Source organism: Fistularia commersonii, chromosome 5 (genome assembly GCF_037954325.1).
Source record: "Fistularia commersonii isolate RoL2024-O1a breed Wild chromosome 5, RoL_Fcom_v1.0, whole genome shotgun sequence".
Lineage (NCBI taxonomy): Eukaryota > Metazoa > Chordata > Actinopteri > Syngnathiformes > Fistulariidae > Fistularia > Fistularia commersonii.
The window spans coordinates 8048923-8064470 of NC_141288.1; the positions used below are offsets into that span (position 1 = coordinate 8048923).

Below are 15548 nucleotides of genomic sequence, written 5' to 3' on the forward strand. Positions count from 1 at the left end.
GCCCCAATAACAGAGGGGAAAATGTTCTTCTACACATTTGCGGTTTACTTGAATCAAAACATTAAAAACCAATACCAAGCAAACATTCTTCATCATCATCTCTCCAATTCACCTCTTCCAACCAGAATTGCATGCTCTAATGACTGAGAACAATGAAGAACGACATCCTTTGGGGCAGCGTGGTGCAGGAGGGAACGCAATCGTCTTTGGAACCCAACATTCCTTGTTCAGTTCCTGGCTCCTCCTAGTGTGTCGAAGTGTTGTTGTGCAACACTGAACTCCCAATTGCTCCTCTGGTACTGATTGACTGCCAGTATGATCATCCATGATGGGTTAATTGCAGAGAATGAAATTCCCCACAAGGATAAATAAAGGATTAATTATTATATTACTAATTCAGGACTCTCTCCACAGAAAGCTGTCGACTCAAGAGCATTTGGGCTCCCTTGCTGTGCAGGCCTGAGTCCCAGATCGTTCACACCATCAGTGAAAAGCCCGAGGTTCAAATGGGGTTAATTGTGCTCTGGTCCGAGCCCTCTTGCCTTTATTGCTGGATCGATAATGTTGCATATGGATTTTACCCCCGGTCAAATACCATGGCCAGGAGATATCCAGATATTGCCCATCAGATGGCTGCACTTATGTCAGTTCCTGTGCTTACCATCACAACGCTAATAAGTCTTTCTTGAAAAAATATAAGGTCCAAGAATGTGTGTGCATAGCAAGGGGAAAAGTCTGAATGTGGAATTGGACATTTAAATGAGATGTTAGCAATGATTAGGGTAGGTACAAGTAAATGACCGCGTCAATGACATTGCCACTTAGCTGAAAATAACACCATGAAGACACAGATTTGAGCTGGTGAAGACATGGGTCAGCCGGCTAGAGGACTATATTCAGGAGATCAGTCTTTCCCCTCTTATTTTTCCTCAACAAGGTATCATGTATGAGCCATCCTGTTATTGTTCTCCACTCTCTTTGCTTTAGAAATTAGTAATCCATCCAGATAATCATTGAAACTATATTAAATTATGAATAAACCTGGTGCTTAAAAACTAAGGGTAAAGTACTGGAATAACTCAGTAAATTCAGAGGCCATGGAACTGATGCTGTTTAGAGATGCATGAAGAAACATAAACAGATATACAAATACCTCTGTGTATCTGCAGAAAGCATCACACATTTTGGCAATGTGTTGGTGAGACTGCATTCTAAAAGGGCGTTATGCTAATGACTTGACCCCTGGATGGTGAATCTTTCTGCCAGTGTGAAAGGACTCCTATTTCCTGTTTACTCAGGCACACAAACGCATTTTAATGAAATGGTAATAGCTGCGGGGAAGTAGGGGAACCCGGTTCACATATTGCAGGTATCTAGCCAAAGCCCTTGAACTAAAAGTAATGCCAAATAATGATAAATATAGTTGATGAGATAATCTCTGAAATTATTCATGCACAAAAAACCTTTTGTATCAAAATTTAGAAAATCATTGCCCAGCTAAAAGCCAAATCTAGGATTTCACTAAAATTCCTTCAGTCAAACTTATCACAAGAATAGTTTCAATACTGAATTTCCTTATTGAGTGTAATTAAATCTCTAACATCAAACATGAGTCAACTTCCAATTTCAGCCCCCTCAGCACTCCAAGCACATAGGGAATGTGTATGCTGAGCTTTGCTAAAGAAACAGTGGCTAGGCAGGTGAGCTAGAGCAACCATGAGCTTATATTTGTTTTGAGATCAGCTCAGGCAATTTTCACAAGTCCGAGCAAACTGTCAGTGTGCTATGCACAAGAACATTTCCCAAAGGAATATAAACATGCTGGTTAACTGAGTATATTCTCGGCTTACAGCATTCAACAATTTTTCAACTTTGTATTTCTTTCTGCTCACTCAAAACCAACCCCTTTGTGTAAACTGATTTCTTGTCACTTTTGCAAACAGGACCAATTACTGCCCAAACAGGTATTTTTGTCTTTCAGCACATAATCATGACTTTCTGTTTTTTTAATGGGAGACTACTGTCAACGTTACAAAAAAGAAAAATCTATGTTTGAATACAATAAAATGTTGTCTTTCATTAACAAAGCTGCATATAATGACAGAAAACACAGGGATGCAATATTGTTTGTGAATGTTAGTGGATGAGCCATTGTCTCAACAGACTTGAGTGTGTAATTTAGGCTGGGATTAAACTTTGATATCTCCTCTTTCTCTTTTTTTATCTGCCATCTGTAGAGACCTGTGCTGTCAACAACGGTGGCTGTGACAGGACATGTAAAGACACAGCCACAGGGGTGCGCTGTAGCTGCCCTGTGGGATTCACTCTACAGCCCGATGGTAAAACATGCAAAGGTCAGTTGCTGCATTAAAGTATATGCTTATTCATGTTTTTTTGAGAGGTGCCCCTGAAATTCACTTCCTGTGTGAGTGAGGAAGCAGGTTACCTGAGGCCTCTATAAATGATATATGAGCAATCCAGATCCAAACACTGCCCCACTTTTTGTTGCTCTTCCAACCACACACATTTCTTACTGTGGTATTGCTGCCAATTGTTGATTTTGCTGCTGACCATTTCTTTACTTCCAGCAACCCACAAATGACAACAGTGATGGTGGTCCAAGTAGAGTGCCACGACAGCATATTCCTAATTATACCAAACATGTGATCATTGGTTCCTCTAAACAAACAACACTGCTGAATGTGGCTGACCCATAGGTTCAACAGGAGTCCAACATAGCAATATATGATCTTGTCTCATCAGAGGCTAAAAAAGCAGCAAGATGGCTTTGAGAAGGCAGGGGGTAATTAGTTGCATGAAAGTCATTTTCAACCTTTATGGGTCTCAATCTTGATCCCAAGCTTTTTATTCAGGAAAGGTCCAATTTATCGTAAAAAGAGGAAACAAATAGAGTCCAAACAATTTTAATATATTCATCTAAAATTGCCTATCTTATTATCTACTGCCTTTTCCTAGAGAAAATAGTATGAACTATTCTGATTTGCGCTTCAACAGAGCAGTCACCAGTTCGTAGCTAATATATGTTGCAGCTGCTACAAGACTTGTGGTTGGAAGAAGTCTGATGTCTTCATAATTCCAAATATCAATTATTTGTTTTCAATTTTTCAGTACTTTTTCAGGCATAATGATTCTGTATAGGTGAAATGAATATATTATTTTAACCATGCCACAGTAAAGTATTAGCTGACAGACAAACAGACTTTTTCCTGCCTGCTGGAATGCAGTGATGGTAAGGACCACTTTTCCAAGGGAAATTACCTGAGGTTACGGTGAGTACTATCCTGAATACTATCGGCCCACTGTGGACTCTCTTGTGTATGGATTTAACTGTGGCTGCTCTCTTTGTGCCCTCATTTGACAGACATTGTCAAGTAAAAGAGTTATAGCAATTAAGTGCTGGTCATATGTTTGGCAAGCCATTCGAAACAAGATAACTTGTATGTTGTGAGCATACACTTGTGAATTATTCATATATATTAAAAGTGTTTGTCTGTTTGTGTGGATAGAGAGAGAGAGTGGGGGGGAGATGGAGATAGAGAGAGAACTATAGTGTCAGGGAGTTTGAGAATGTGGCATGTAAGTGTGTGAAAAACTGGAGTTGGAACTCTCTGAGCCCTGGCAAGCAGACAGTGTGTTGGCAAACTTTGAAATGTTTGATCAGTGAGGCCCATTCTGGCGACTGTCTCCCTCTCTCTCTCTTCTACCTCAGACATACACACAGCACCATCCAGCTGTAGGTGCAGTAAATACAGCAATTACCAGTCAAATATTAAAATAATGTCAATACCTGTTAAAAATCATATTCAAAATCTGGTGATTGGAGGTAGTAGATAATGCAGTTTTTGTTGGGGTCACATCCTATCCGGTGCTCTGACATCAAGCTTTATAGGGAGGGCATTTGTGGAGGGACCAGCCTATTCAATGTTCATGTTTTTTTTTATTTTTATTGGGGCCTGATTTATTTCGGCAATGGATTTGAGTGTAGTCCATCTGCACCCCTCCCACATAATTTGGCTGTAGATCAGCTGCAGGTCTGTAACTGTGGTTATATTCCATTAAATCATATTTTAATTATCATTTTTGAAATTTTAAATAATTTTCAAATTCCCCTGCCCTTGTTCCAATGTCAGCCGACTGAGTAACACAGAAATCTCTGTTACCATTGATACAATTCAGTTTATTCGACGGGGATTTGGCAGTGTTGCTCAGGCCAAATGCTGGGCTATTTCTAAAAGGATCACTCCTTATTACCGAACCTCCCCAGTTGATTCCTTTTAAAAAGAAGGGGCAGTAATTCGACTTGGATTTCCAGGAAGTTGCATCTCCTAACCTTAACTTTAATGCTAAGCTAAAGCTTCATCTAAGACAACAGAAAACTTTTTTTTTAAACTAATTGTCAATTTTCTATTTGTTTGGGTTGGAATTAAACCATTTTCAGAAATGATGGTTTAATCATCAATCGATTATTCCCTGATTTATGTTTGTGTCATTTGCAAACAAGAGCCTTTAGTGCTTTTTAAAAACTTTTTTGAGAAGAAAAACTCAAGGGAGAAATTAATCTTTCACTGGCAGAAAACCATTGGTGTTGGTCTTCATTTGAACATTCATTTTGATGCTATCTGTTGTTAGTCAAAATTGCCACTGATCTATCTTGAACCAGGGAACAACTTGCACCATCTAAGGCAGCTTTATCTTCTTCAGACCTGGAATCAACCTCGAATATTCATCTGTTCTCCATTACAAGTCATTTTTTAGCCCTGTGCTTCTTTACTAATAGGGCTTCTAACACACTGCTTTAATAACAACCCCTCCCATATCCGGTCATGTAAATGTGGTAACAATACATATATTTGGTGGTGGCTCTCAAATGGAATTCATTAATGCCAGCTGTGCTGGTATGCATTACCTAATTTGCTATGCATTTTAGTGCACAGACATGGATATAAGCATATAGCAGTATACCAAACACTGTCTGCAGGCAGAATACTACTGCTCCATGAAATGGTTCCATTCAGTGTTTCACTTAATAACTCGACATAAACAGTTCCCACTCTACTTTTGTTTTTCTTGTATCTACCTTTCTCAAAAACTGGAGAGATGTGTTCTGTCGTGTCTCCCTATCATAATAATATCAATAAAAAATATGCAGTCATGTTTAGAGGCGAGGTCTGATAAATGCCCTGCAGTGACAGATTAGGCTATTCAACCTCGTGATGACATGGCATCCCTATGAGATTCATCATCAGGCTTTGATTCCAACAACTGAGTGAGAGGAACAGAGAAAGATAGAGTGAGAGAGGTTCCAGATGTTTGATTAGAAGGTGGTCATGGGATGTTGGCTGTGTGTGTGTGTGTGTGTGTGTGTGTGTGTGTGTGTGTGTGTGTGTGTGTGTGTGTGCGTGTTTGCTTGTTTTTGTGTGGGCTTGTGGATGTGTGTGTGTGTGTGTGGTGGGGGGGCACTTTTATGCATCTGTTATTGTGGGTTGATAAACACTCTTTTATGGTAGATGTTAGACTGTGTCTGTGTAAACAAGCGGAAGAAAGGCAGGTTTTTGTATGTGTTTATGCAAGTACCACAAGCACCTTGAAATGATTGGTTGTTTTTGTGTATGTCTGTGTACAGTTCCCTAACAAAAGTATACACAGTATGTAATGACAGATGAGGCATGTCCCCACAGGTCTGCATTCCTCTTTTGATCAAAAACAGACCTTTTAATGAACTCACACTAACTCCTCTAACTACCTACTTATCTAACTTTCTACCTACCTACCTGCCACCCACTCTCCAGGCTGCCTTCTGGATGTGTTAAAAGTAATGATTCTTTGCTGATACCCCATGTTCAAAACAATCAAGATTAACTTATTTATTTGATATTTTCTATGAATGTTTTAAAAAAACAAAACAGAACTTTAATTCAAGTGTATTAAACTTGAGCTGGTTGTGCCACAAAAATAGAAATTGTTGGTCAGTTGCTTATACAGCAGTTATAGTGACCAACCCATGCAATGGATAGAGATTGACATGTAGACTAAACAAACCATTATCACTTACTTCTTAGCAGAACTATATTGCCTTATAGTCAAGGGATTTACTGACCTGCTAGGATTTGGTTTGAAATATCGTAGTCCACAGTTCACAAGTCTGTCCAATTTTGTTTCAACCATTACACTTTTGTGGCTGTTGCGCAGTTGTTACAGCGGGTGTTCCCCCAATTGGAAGGCCTGTGGTTTGATTCCTGGCTCCTCCTGTCTGCTAGCTGAAGTGTCCTTTGGCATGACACTAAGGCCCAAGTTGCTCTCAATGTCCCGGTTAGTGCATTGCATGGCAGTTCTACCACCATTGCTATGTTGGTGCATGACTGGATGAATGCAATCTAGTATGAAGCGCTTTGAAACCAGGTGTGATAATGCTTTATAAATAGATGCATGACTATTACAAGTGATGTATAGACCAACAAAGATTACTGTCTGTTTTTGAACCAAAAACTGTTTCTTACATTTATATTTTTGTGGTTTACAGCTGTCTATTTGTAAGGATTTTCAATTTTTTTTATCTTACTAATGCAGACTCAGTCTACAGTGTTTTCAAATACATAAAATGTATTACATAAATGATCAGAGTTGTGTTCATGTTTTACTCTATTCATCCCTAGCATCAATTTTTTTTTAATTCATAATGATGTTAAATTGTCTTTCTAATGCCAGAATTTGAAATCTTTCGATGATAGTTAAAAAAGAGGGCATCACCAAATTGTTTGAGAACTGAACTGTTTTCTGACATTGCAATCAGATATACTTTTATAGTATCACATTGGATTTTGAAATTCCGGTATTTTGACGCTACAGCATGTTTTTACCTGTTTGGTCCATTTTTGCCCCTAAGAAAAGCATATATACATTGTGAAAGTTGTAAAGGTTATATATTTTCCAAAAGAAAATCATGTTTGAATTTAAATGTTGAAAGTGGTCTTTTTGGAATGTAATAAAGCCAAAAGTTAACACTGTCGAGAGGCCAACAACGAAATATTAGAAAAAAAAACAAAAGTTAAAAACAGAGAAGCAAGAAAAACAAGACAGCAAGAAAATATGTTTCGTTTGGCCAGAAGAACTTTTGATGGTGAAAAAAATAATGATATTTCAATAGGGATTACAAAGGCATCACCTTCCTTGGACTCAATTTATGGAATTTTTAATTTTCTCATGTCTTTCAATTTCAGAAAATGTGTGATGATGTTTAATGCACCTGACATAAATTCCTGGTATAATAATCCAGGTATAATACTATTTTCTATATCTTTCATATCATATCAACTAATTGCAGTTTTCTAATCATGACATCAGTCACTACCACTTTAGTTGAAATACATGGAAGCCAGTCTCATTCCTAACAAAACTCAGCCTAAATCACTGGTGGATATTTTGTAAGCAAAAAAAGAGAATTCCTTGGCCAGTATAGAATGTTTTTTTTTTATCTGAGGTAATCAAGCAAGAGCTGGGGTTGCTTAATACCTGGGTAAATACACACTGTCTCCCAGCCTGATGTCTGTCTTCTACACCCATGAGTAAAACCAATTCTTTTCATGAAAACTAGATCCTTTCTACTTCACCGAGAGTTATTTGTCGAGTTTTGGGCTGCCTCTTATCTCCTCTCCACCTGCAAAGGAACCCTACGGTCTCCAAGAAAACTAGATCCCCTATACTCCATCTGTAATTATTTGTAGAGTTTCGGGTTGCTGCAAATGAATTTCAGTTAATTGCTTTTTACTTCAAATATTTGGTAAAACTACAAAAGTCCTCTCTTCTGTGTGCAGCTGGCACCATGGAGGTATCAGTTGAACATTCCTAAAGCCAAGTCTAAATTTGGTTTAAGAGAAATAGAAAGGCTGTTTATTCAGTCACTCAATCACTTTGCAACTAACAAACTCCTTACAATAAGAAACCAACCATGGAACTGATCTCTCGATGAAGGTGTCAGAGGCTTGAACTGAGGCTTCTTTTTCTTCATGCATCAATAGTGCTGGTTTATTTCACCACGCATATCAATTGGATTGGTCTTAACCAAGCATTGGAGCAGCTTTTGGAATCAGGTTTCACATTCTTAATACTGGACCTCTCAAATACAGCCCTGAGATTCTCAGAGGAGCAGGCAGAGAGGCTGATGGTTTGTTTCCTTTGGCCTAGGTGGATATTAACAGCAAGCAGCACACTTTCTACTTTGGGCCTCAGGCCCCTCTGTGGTCATAAAACCTTCAAAATATCTATGCAGGAAGAAATTATGTTTCGCTTCCCTCCCTTTATTTAAAAGATCGTTCAAAGATAAACATGCAGTGACAAGACTGGCCAGTAGATAGCAGTGATATGCCATATATGTAGTTCCTCAGCAAAATCAAACCCCGTATTTTGTATTTTTCAAGTCCTTCAAAATAATGCCATCAAATGTAAGGGCTTCTTAAATGTGAAAGATACCCACCACATTAGATTCCATTAATTAGTTCATAAAGGAAAGAATAAGATGTCAGTTGCAAGTAGCTGAAATAGTTGCGTTAAATGCAGGGGCTTCTTCAATGTGAATAATACTTATAGCATCAAACTCAAATAATTGATTATTTTGCTTCTCATGCGCTGGGTTGCAATGGCAGAAGAGTGATTTGGTCAGCCTTGGTGCCGTGCCACTAGTGATACACTGCCACTCCCCTGGGTCTTACAAAGACTTTCCAAGGTGAGGCAAGATGTATTAGCACCTTCACTGGGCTCTTGATTGACAGTTTGACTAACTCACAGCTGGACATGCCAAGAACTCATGTTAGTTGGGGAAATTCTTTCAGTTGCCTGAATCACCTCTGCTGACTCCTTCCATTGCATAGGAACAGCATCTACTGTAAAATCCAAAGCTTTTCTTGAATGCCTTTGGTCCTTACCCTATAGCTAAGGTTAAGTCCAGCTACTTTCCTGAGTTAATAGCTTATAGCTCATTGCACCTGAGACAATATTCTTTCATTTACAACTCAATTCTAATGGCCAAACATGAGAATTGGAAGATAGACACAGAACAGAATGATTTGCTTTTTGGCTCATCTCTTTTACCACAGCAGATCCATGCAGCAAAATAAATAACCTTCACAGATGAATTAAAATTAAGTTACAAAAATATAAAACTAATTTTATTACTCTGCATAAAACAATGTAGTTTTATAAATAAATACATAATAAATGGATTGTATTGTGTAGTAAAAGTGACTAAAAGGAATGAGAAAAATCAAACCAAAACAAACATTCCATTCAGGGCCATGGTAAGCTATAGGTCTGTCATGCCTTAGAACACCTCCCATTATGTAACAGTGCTCAGTCAAGCCCCAACTCTATGTCTACAACACTACAGCTTTGATTTGTCTCATATTGGACGCATAATATGGCTACAACACAAAAAACAAAATGTATATTCCACTATCTATGTATCCAATAAATTCCATATCATTTTTATTTTTGTTTGATTCTGGATGGTGTCATTTTGTATAGAATTTTGTTCTCAGACCAGAGTGTACCTTGTCTTAGACTCAATGTCATCTGGGATCGGCTTCAACTCCAGTGCAACCCTGAATGCAGGATAAGCAGTATAGAAACTGAAGTGATGTACAATTTTTATGCCAAGCATATTCAGTCATAGGTACAGATTAAGTTTTCTTAGTGTTCTGAGTGTTTCTCAGTGTTCACTTTTATGTGTTCCGAGGCCATATCAGCTTACAGCCATGCTATATTTTTCATACTGCTTTACAAATCAGGTGGATTAATTCATCTTTTGGATCCATTGTAATCATCATTACATTGTTATCAGTGCATGGATGCTCATCTCTTTTTCTCTCCCTGGGGAAGAGACTGCTAGACTGCCCGCAATCAACTGTAACTTGCGCCTGATCAGTCTGGATGCTTAGTAGCCAGTCTGTGTCATTGGATTGATATAGTACTGGCTGATAGTTGCCTGTTCCTTAACATTGTCTGCTCAGGCCTGAACTTTTCTACCATATGAGGTACTATCAGTCCCCCCACATAAACCATGGCTGTTCTCCTGGTCTGCAGTATCTTGGCTTTTCTTGAGACTATCATGGAAATCGCAGTCTGTCTTCTAAGGTATGACCCTCCCACCACTCACCCACATACAGTATAACCATGCACACCTTCATACACATCTGGGGAATTTTGGGTCTCCATTCAATCTTCTTTTTGTTTTTGAATGTGGGAAGAAACAGCAGAACCTGGAGAAAATCCACACAGACACAGAGTGAACATGTAAACTCCACCGACATAATTGAACCGGTTTTCTTGTTGTGAGCTGGAATTGCTTATCACTGTGCCACTGTACCTTCTCTACTCATAAGACATTTTTTTGGTGACAATTGGAATTCGGTATTATGTAGACTAGCACAAATAAGAACCCATCTCAAACACACACATACACACACACTGAATGCAACAAAATACAATGTTGTTGGTCTTTTTTAAGTACAAAGCTGTTTTTCAACATTTATGTTTGTATGGCAAATGTATTATATATTTATTTTTTGGAATGAGAAAATAAGCATTTTTCGAGTAATTAAAAACAGGAGTGAGGAGCCTGAACCATGACTCAGCTCTAGATAGGCTTTCAGACAATCAATGAATGATGAGATTAAGTGCACGTGATGTCTCATTTTTTAATGTAAAGTTGATCAGATCAAAATGAGACATCATACCAGAATATCATCACTTATCAAATAAAGGACTTTTTTTTAAAAAGGTTCCAACTTTATCACTAGGGAAATGCTGTATGTTCTATTTCTACAGCCAAATCCTATTGAAATTCTGAGCCAATAACCTGCCAGTTGGCTGGGAAAGTAGCCTTCCAAATCAGTTCTATATTTTGGCAACAAACAATCACTTTTTAATTCTTTTGACATTTGGCTATAATTAGAGGCACAGTCATGTTAAGATAACTAGTCAAGTCTAGTTTTTCCTGTGAGAAGCTCATGATGACTTAAGACTGTTTTTTTCACTTAGAGTCTGACTCCTCTGTGACTTACTACATGTTGAGAAAGCATATGGTGATGAAAAGATCAGAAATGGTGGTTGCTAATTTTCTCAAAGTGAACAAAGTAATTGAAACATTATGTTATTGGTGGAATACATTTCTGTTGCAGATTTGTCAGATGCAAAGTCAAAGTGACTGAATATGATATTGTGAGTTCTACAACTATAGAGCAATGCAAATAACAGTTGAGTATGATGACCACAGAGCTGTCAGATGGGGCACCTGGGTTTCATTCTTGTGATGAAAGCCCATAAACGGAATAGTACTGTACTAACTGTACTGTATGACAGTTTAAATCACAAACCTCAAAATCTCTTACGCATAAAGCAGGTAAATGAAAGCGCTTTCAGTTGTTATGGAGATGTAATATATAGGGAAGAAATCCTGACTAGAAAGCCGAAAGCCAGTTGAGCCATCTTTATAACATCATAAAAGAGAATGTCACCCTTATGTGATAACCAAATCTCTGGCATATCACCACAGTTAATTTGTACCTCTGAAAATTTGGGGAGAGGAATAAACAGCAAAACAAGCATCTGCATAAATGTCTAAAATGCAAGGTATAATTACAGAAAAGGACACTTGATTTCATTGAATCTGAACTCTGGAGTGATCCAGTGACCATTGCAAAAGGGCAGCTGACAGTCAGGGAAAAACCAGATGACCTGATGATCCTGGTGCCTAGATCCAGTGAGAAGAGCGATCGGAAACCATCAACTCAGACCTGGTTCTGATACTTAAACAACAGAGGGGTCTTGTTGAAAGAGAACTGGAGAACATGGGAGCCAACATGTACAGCTACGGTGCTGAGAGATTAACAACAAAACCATGCACTAGATGCTTGATACAAAAAAATTCTGGAGAACAGCCAGTGGGCAAGAGTTCAAACCAAGCAACTCTCACAGCATATCCATCATAGCAGGACAATCTTACATGCGATTGGTTCATCAGTGGTGAACCAATCCCAACAATTCAGGAGAAGCTCATCAAGAGAAGCCCATCAAGAGCCAATGGCACAACTTGGATCTCAATAACATCCAGCAACTGTAACACCTCCGGCAGGACACAGGCATGGCCTCAGGCAGATTAACAACACCACACTTACAGGACAACAGAAGCTTGGGTGCCTCCAGGTTGGGCTGATACCCAGACTGTGGTGGCTGCTGACAATGTATGAGGTCTCCCTGGCCCATGCCAATTGACGGGAGAGGCTAGTGAGCACTCATGTGAAGAAGAGGCTCGGACTCCCAAAATGCCTCCGCAGTGTTGGACTCTGTAGTGACGAGTACTGTCATGGTGTTCAAGTGCACCAAGGTGAGTCTGGACACGTCACTCAAGGACTCCTTGGATCCTGTCGTGAGACGCTCCTACCTTAGCAACATGGAGGGTGTGCCCAAGCCACAGCTGTGACACAGCCTCCATGATCCTCCATTGGAACATAGCTACGTCCAACAAGGCAGAGGATGGTTTGACCTTGTAATGGTAACACTGCTCCTCTGGTGGAGGAGTTGCATCGAAAGGAGGAAGCAGCCAGATATTCCATGGCCATAGGGCTAAAAAGGGCTATTAGATGAAGTGGGAGGGCATTGAAAAGAGGAAACTCCAATGGAGCTCACTCTGGAGTCTGGAAACCAACAAGCTTAGTTTCATCAACCAAGCCATGTATGACGTTCTGCCCTCTCCCACAAATCTGCATTGGTGCCTTGGAAAGGACCCATCTTGCTTCCTGTGTAGTCCCAGCAACACTCAAGCACGTATTCGCTAGCCACAGGAGCACCCTCACTCAAGGCATGTCAAAACTAGAGCAGAAAGGGCATCCATCAACGCCCAAGCACTCACCAACCAGGATCTGTGCTAACACATTGAGCATTTCTCTGTGAGGGGGACAAGCAGAGGACTAGCCCCTTAACCTCAGATCTGGGTCCCTGAAAGATGCCAGGGACTGACATATATAAGTTGACTTGGACCAGCAGCTCATAATCCTCCTGAAGATAGTAACAACCACACTGCAGCCAGACCTCATCCTTTGGTCTACATCCCACCAACTTGGTTACATCATTGAGCTGACGGTGCCTTTGGAGGATGCCATCAAGGAAGCCTGTGAACATAAGAAGCTGCGGTTGGCCAACTTGGTACCTAATGCAGATGACATGGACTGGAACATCAAAGTGTGTAGGATGTAGGGGCTTTGTAGCCAGTATAATGGCAAAGCTCCTAAGGGAGTCCTCCAAAGGGGGCTCCTAGTTTAGACCATGTGCTTCCTTCCCATCCCCAGTGTAGCACCCACCTGCAGACGTTGGGTCGCACCTAGATGCTGCAACCTCCTGACTATGCAATCAGAGGGTGTGCATACGCTGACGTTGCTGAAGCCTGCATGAAGGCTTTAATGTCACCAACTCAAAATCTGATTGGTTGAAGCAAAGTCATCAACACTTATTTTTTGCGTAAAGGGCTTGCAGAACCGATTGTGCAGCCCCCCCCCCCCCCCCCCCAATGCAGAGTTCTTTGACTTTGACCCTGCCTGGCAACAGATGATGGCTAAAATGTGATTGGTTAAATGCTTTGATATGAAAATACATGTCTGGAAGCGGCACAGCCAGGGGAAAAGCTATGAAAGGAAGTGAACAGAGTACCGTATTTTCTGGACTATATGTCGCTCCGGAGTACAAGTCGCACCAGCCAAAAATGCATAATAAAGAACGAAAAAAAACATGTATAAGTCGCACTGGAGTATAAGTCGCATTTTTTGGGGGGAAATTTACTTAAGAAAATCCAACACCAAGAATATACATTTCATCTTGAAAGGCAATTTAAAATGAAAATAGAAAAGAGAACAACACGCTGAACAAGTATAGCCTATATGACGCATAAACAACGAATTGAGAACGTGCCTGGTAGGCTATGTTAACGTAACATATTACGCTAAGAGTCATTTAAATAATGATAGCATATCGCACATGCTACAACCAAACAATCGGTGTCACTCTTAATCACTAAATCCAACAAAATCTTCTTCTCGGTGTCACTTCTGAACAACTCCGCCAACTCCGAAGGTAGACAGTGTGCCGCTTCCTCATCTACCGGTACATTGCTTACGTCAGAGTCATCGTCACTTGCAGTTCCTATTATTCCAGCCTTTTTGGATCCCGACAGAATGGCATCCTTGCTCTGACAGAGAGGCGATTGCGTTGCATGAAGCTGCAACACCAGGAAGGTCCTACCGCAAAGTAATTTATATTTATCTCCTTGGCAACTACCTGGAAAGACGCAACTGTCCTGTTGACAAGCCTCTCCTGGCAGCTCGTTGTTCAAGCACCCATGTGTGAACTCGTTCCTCTAGCTGTGGCCAGCTAGCTTTTAGCCCGCGATTAGCTTTTTTAGTTTTCTTCATTTCAGTAAGAGTAACCTCCGCTTTTCGCCAGTCCCTTACAAGTTTCTCACTAACTTCAAACTTTCTCTCTGCTGCTCGATCACCATTTTCGGCTGCATATTTCACTACTTCCAGCTTGTAACCTGCAGAAACTTATTTTCATTTCGGTGCCATTTTTGTTCAGCCCTTCTCAGTTGTTTTTATAAGTTAGCGCGAATGTTGAAATGATCCATTTTCATAGGTACAGAAGTCGTTGGTAGCGTCTTTTCTCACAACGCACTTCTGCCATGACCCGTCCCCGCTGAATTTTGATTGGTTGGCGTGTGTGTGACGTTCACTTTTATATTAAAGACACACATGCAGACACAGACACACAAACATCAGAGCAAGAGAGCTCAATTATTTCAAACATAAGTCGCTCCAGAGTATAAGTTGCACCCCTCCGCCAAACTATGAAAAAAAACACGACTTATAGTCCGGAAAATACGGTATTTGGAATTATTTAATAAGTATTCATGGACAAAATATTATTAACATCTGTGATTCAGATATTTTTTAGGCCGGCAGAGAAGGCCTTGCAGGCCCTGACAGCCCACCACTGGGCCGAAGGTAGACAGTGCGCCGTATATATATATATATATATATATATATATATATATATATATATGTATGTATGTAATGTAAATATAACTGATCAAATTGGAAAGGGTTATCTCTGGTGCTTCTTGAATTAATGAAGCAAATTACACCCCATGTTCTCTTGTGGTCTTTCTGGTCTCTATGTTCTCATGGTCTTTTGCTGGGGTTTTCTGATTGACTCCATGCTCTCCTGCCTGGGTTCTTTGATTGTTTTCCTGCCTGGGTCCTCTCCTTTGCTTCCCATGTCCTCTTGCATTTTTTTTTCTATGTTTACCTGCCAAGCCCCCTCCTTCTTCACCCGTCTTGTAATTTGTCACAGGACTCCATTGTGTTTCAAGACAAATACAAATCTGTACTAAAAACTTCACAAGGACACATAAGGCAAGTTTAAAGTAAAAGAAGTTATCAATTTGTCGCAATTGGTATCATAGTTTGTAGATGTGACAACTTATTCCG

At 39.9% G+C, this 15548-nt stretch overlaps 1 protein-coding gene across 3 annotated transcripts in view; it reads left to right on the forward strand.

The window, feature by feature from the left end:
- scube1 (signal peptide, CUB domain, EGF-like 1) overlaps positions 1 to 15548 on the forward strand; it is a 147316-nt gene that overhangs the window by 74595 nt on the left and 57173 nt on the right. For all 3 annotated transcript variants that reach the window (XM_086146680.1, XM_086146681.1, XM_086146682.1), the window contains one exon: positions 2238 to 2354. In XM_086146680.1, coding sequence (XP_086002806.1) covers positions 2238 to 2354 — 117 coding nt within the window. The remainder of the gene's footprint in view (positions 1 to 2237; positions 2355 to 15548) is intronic.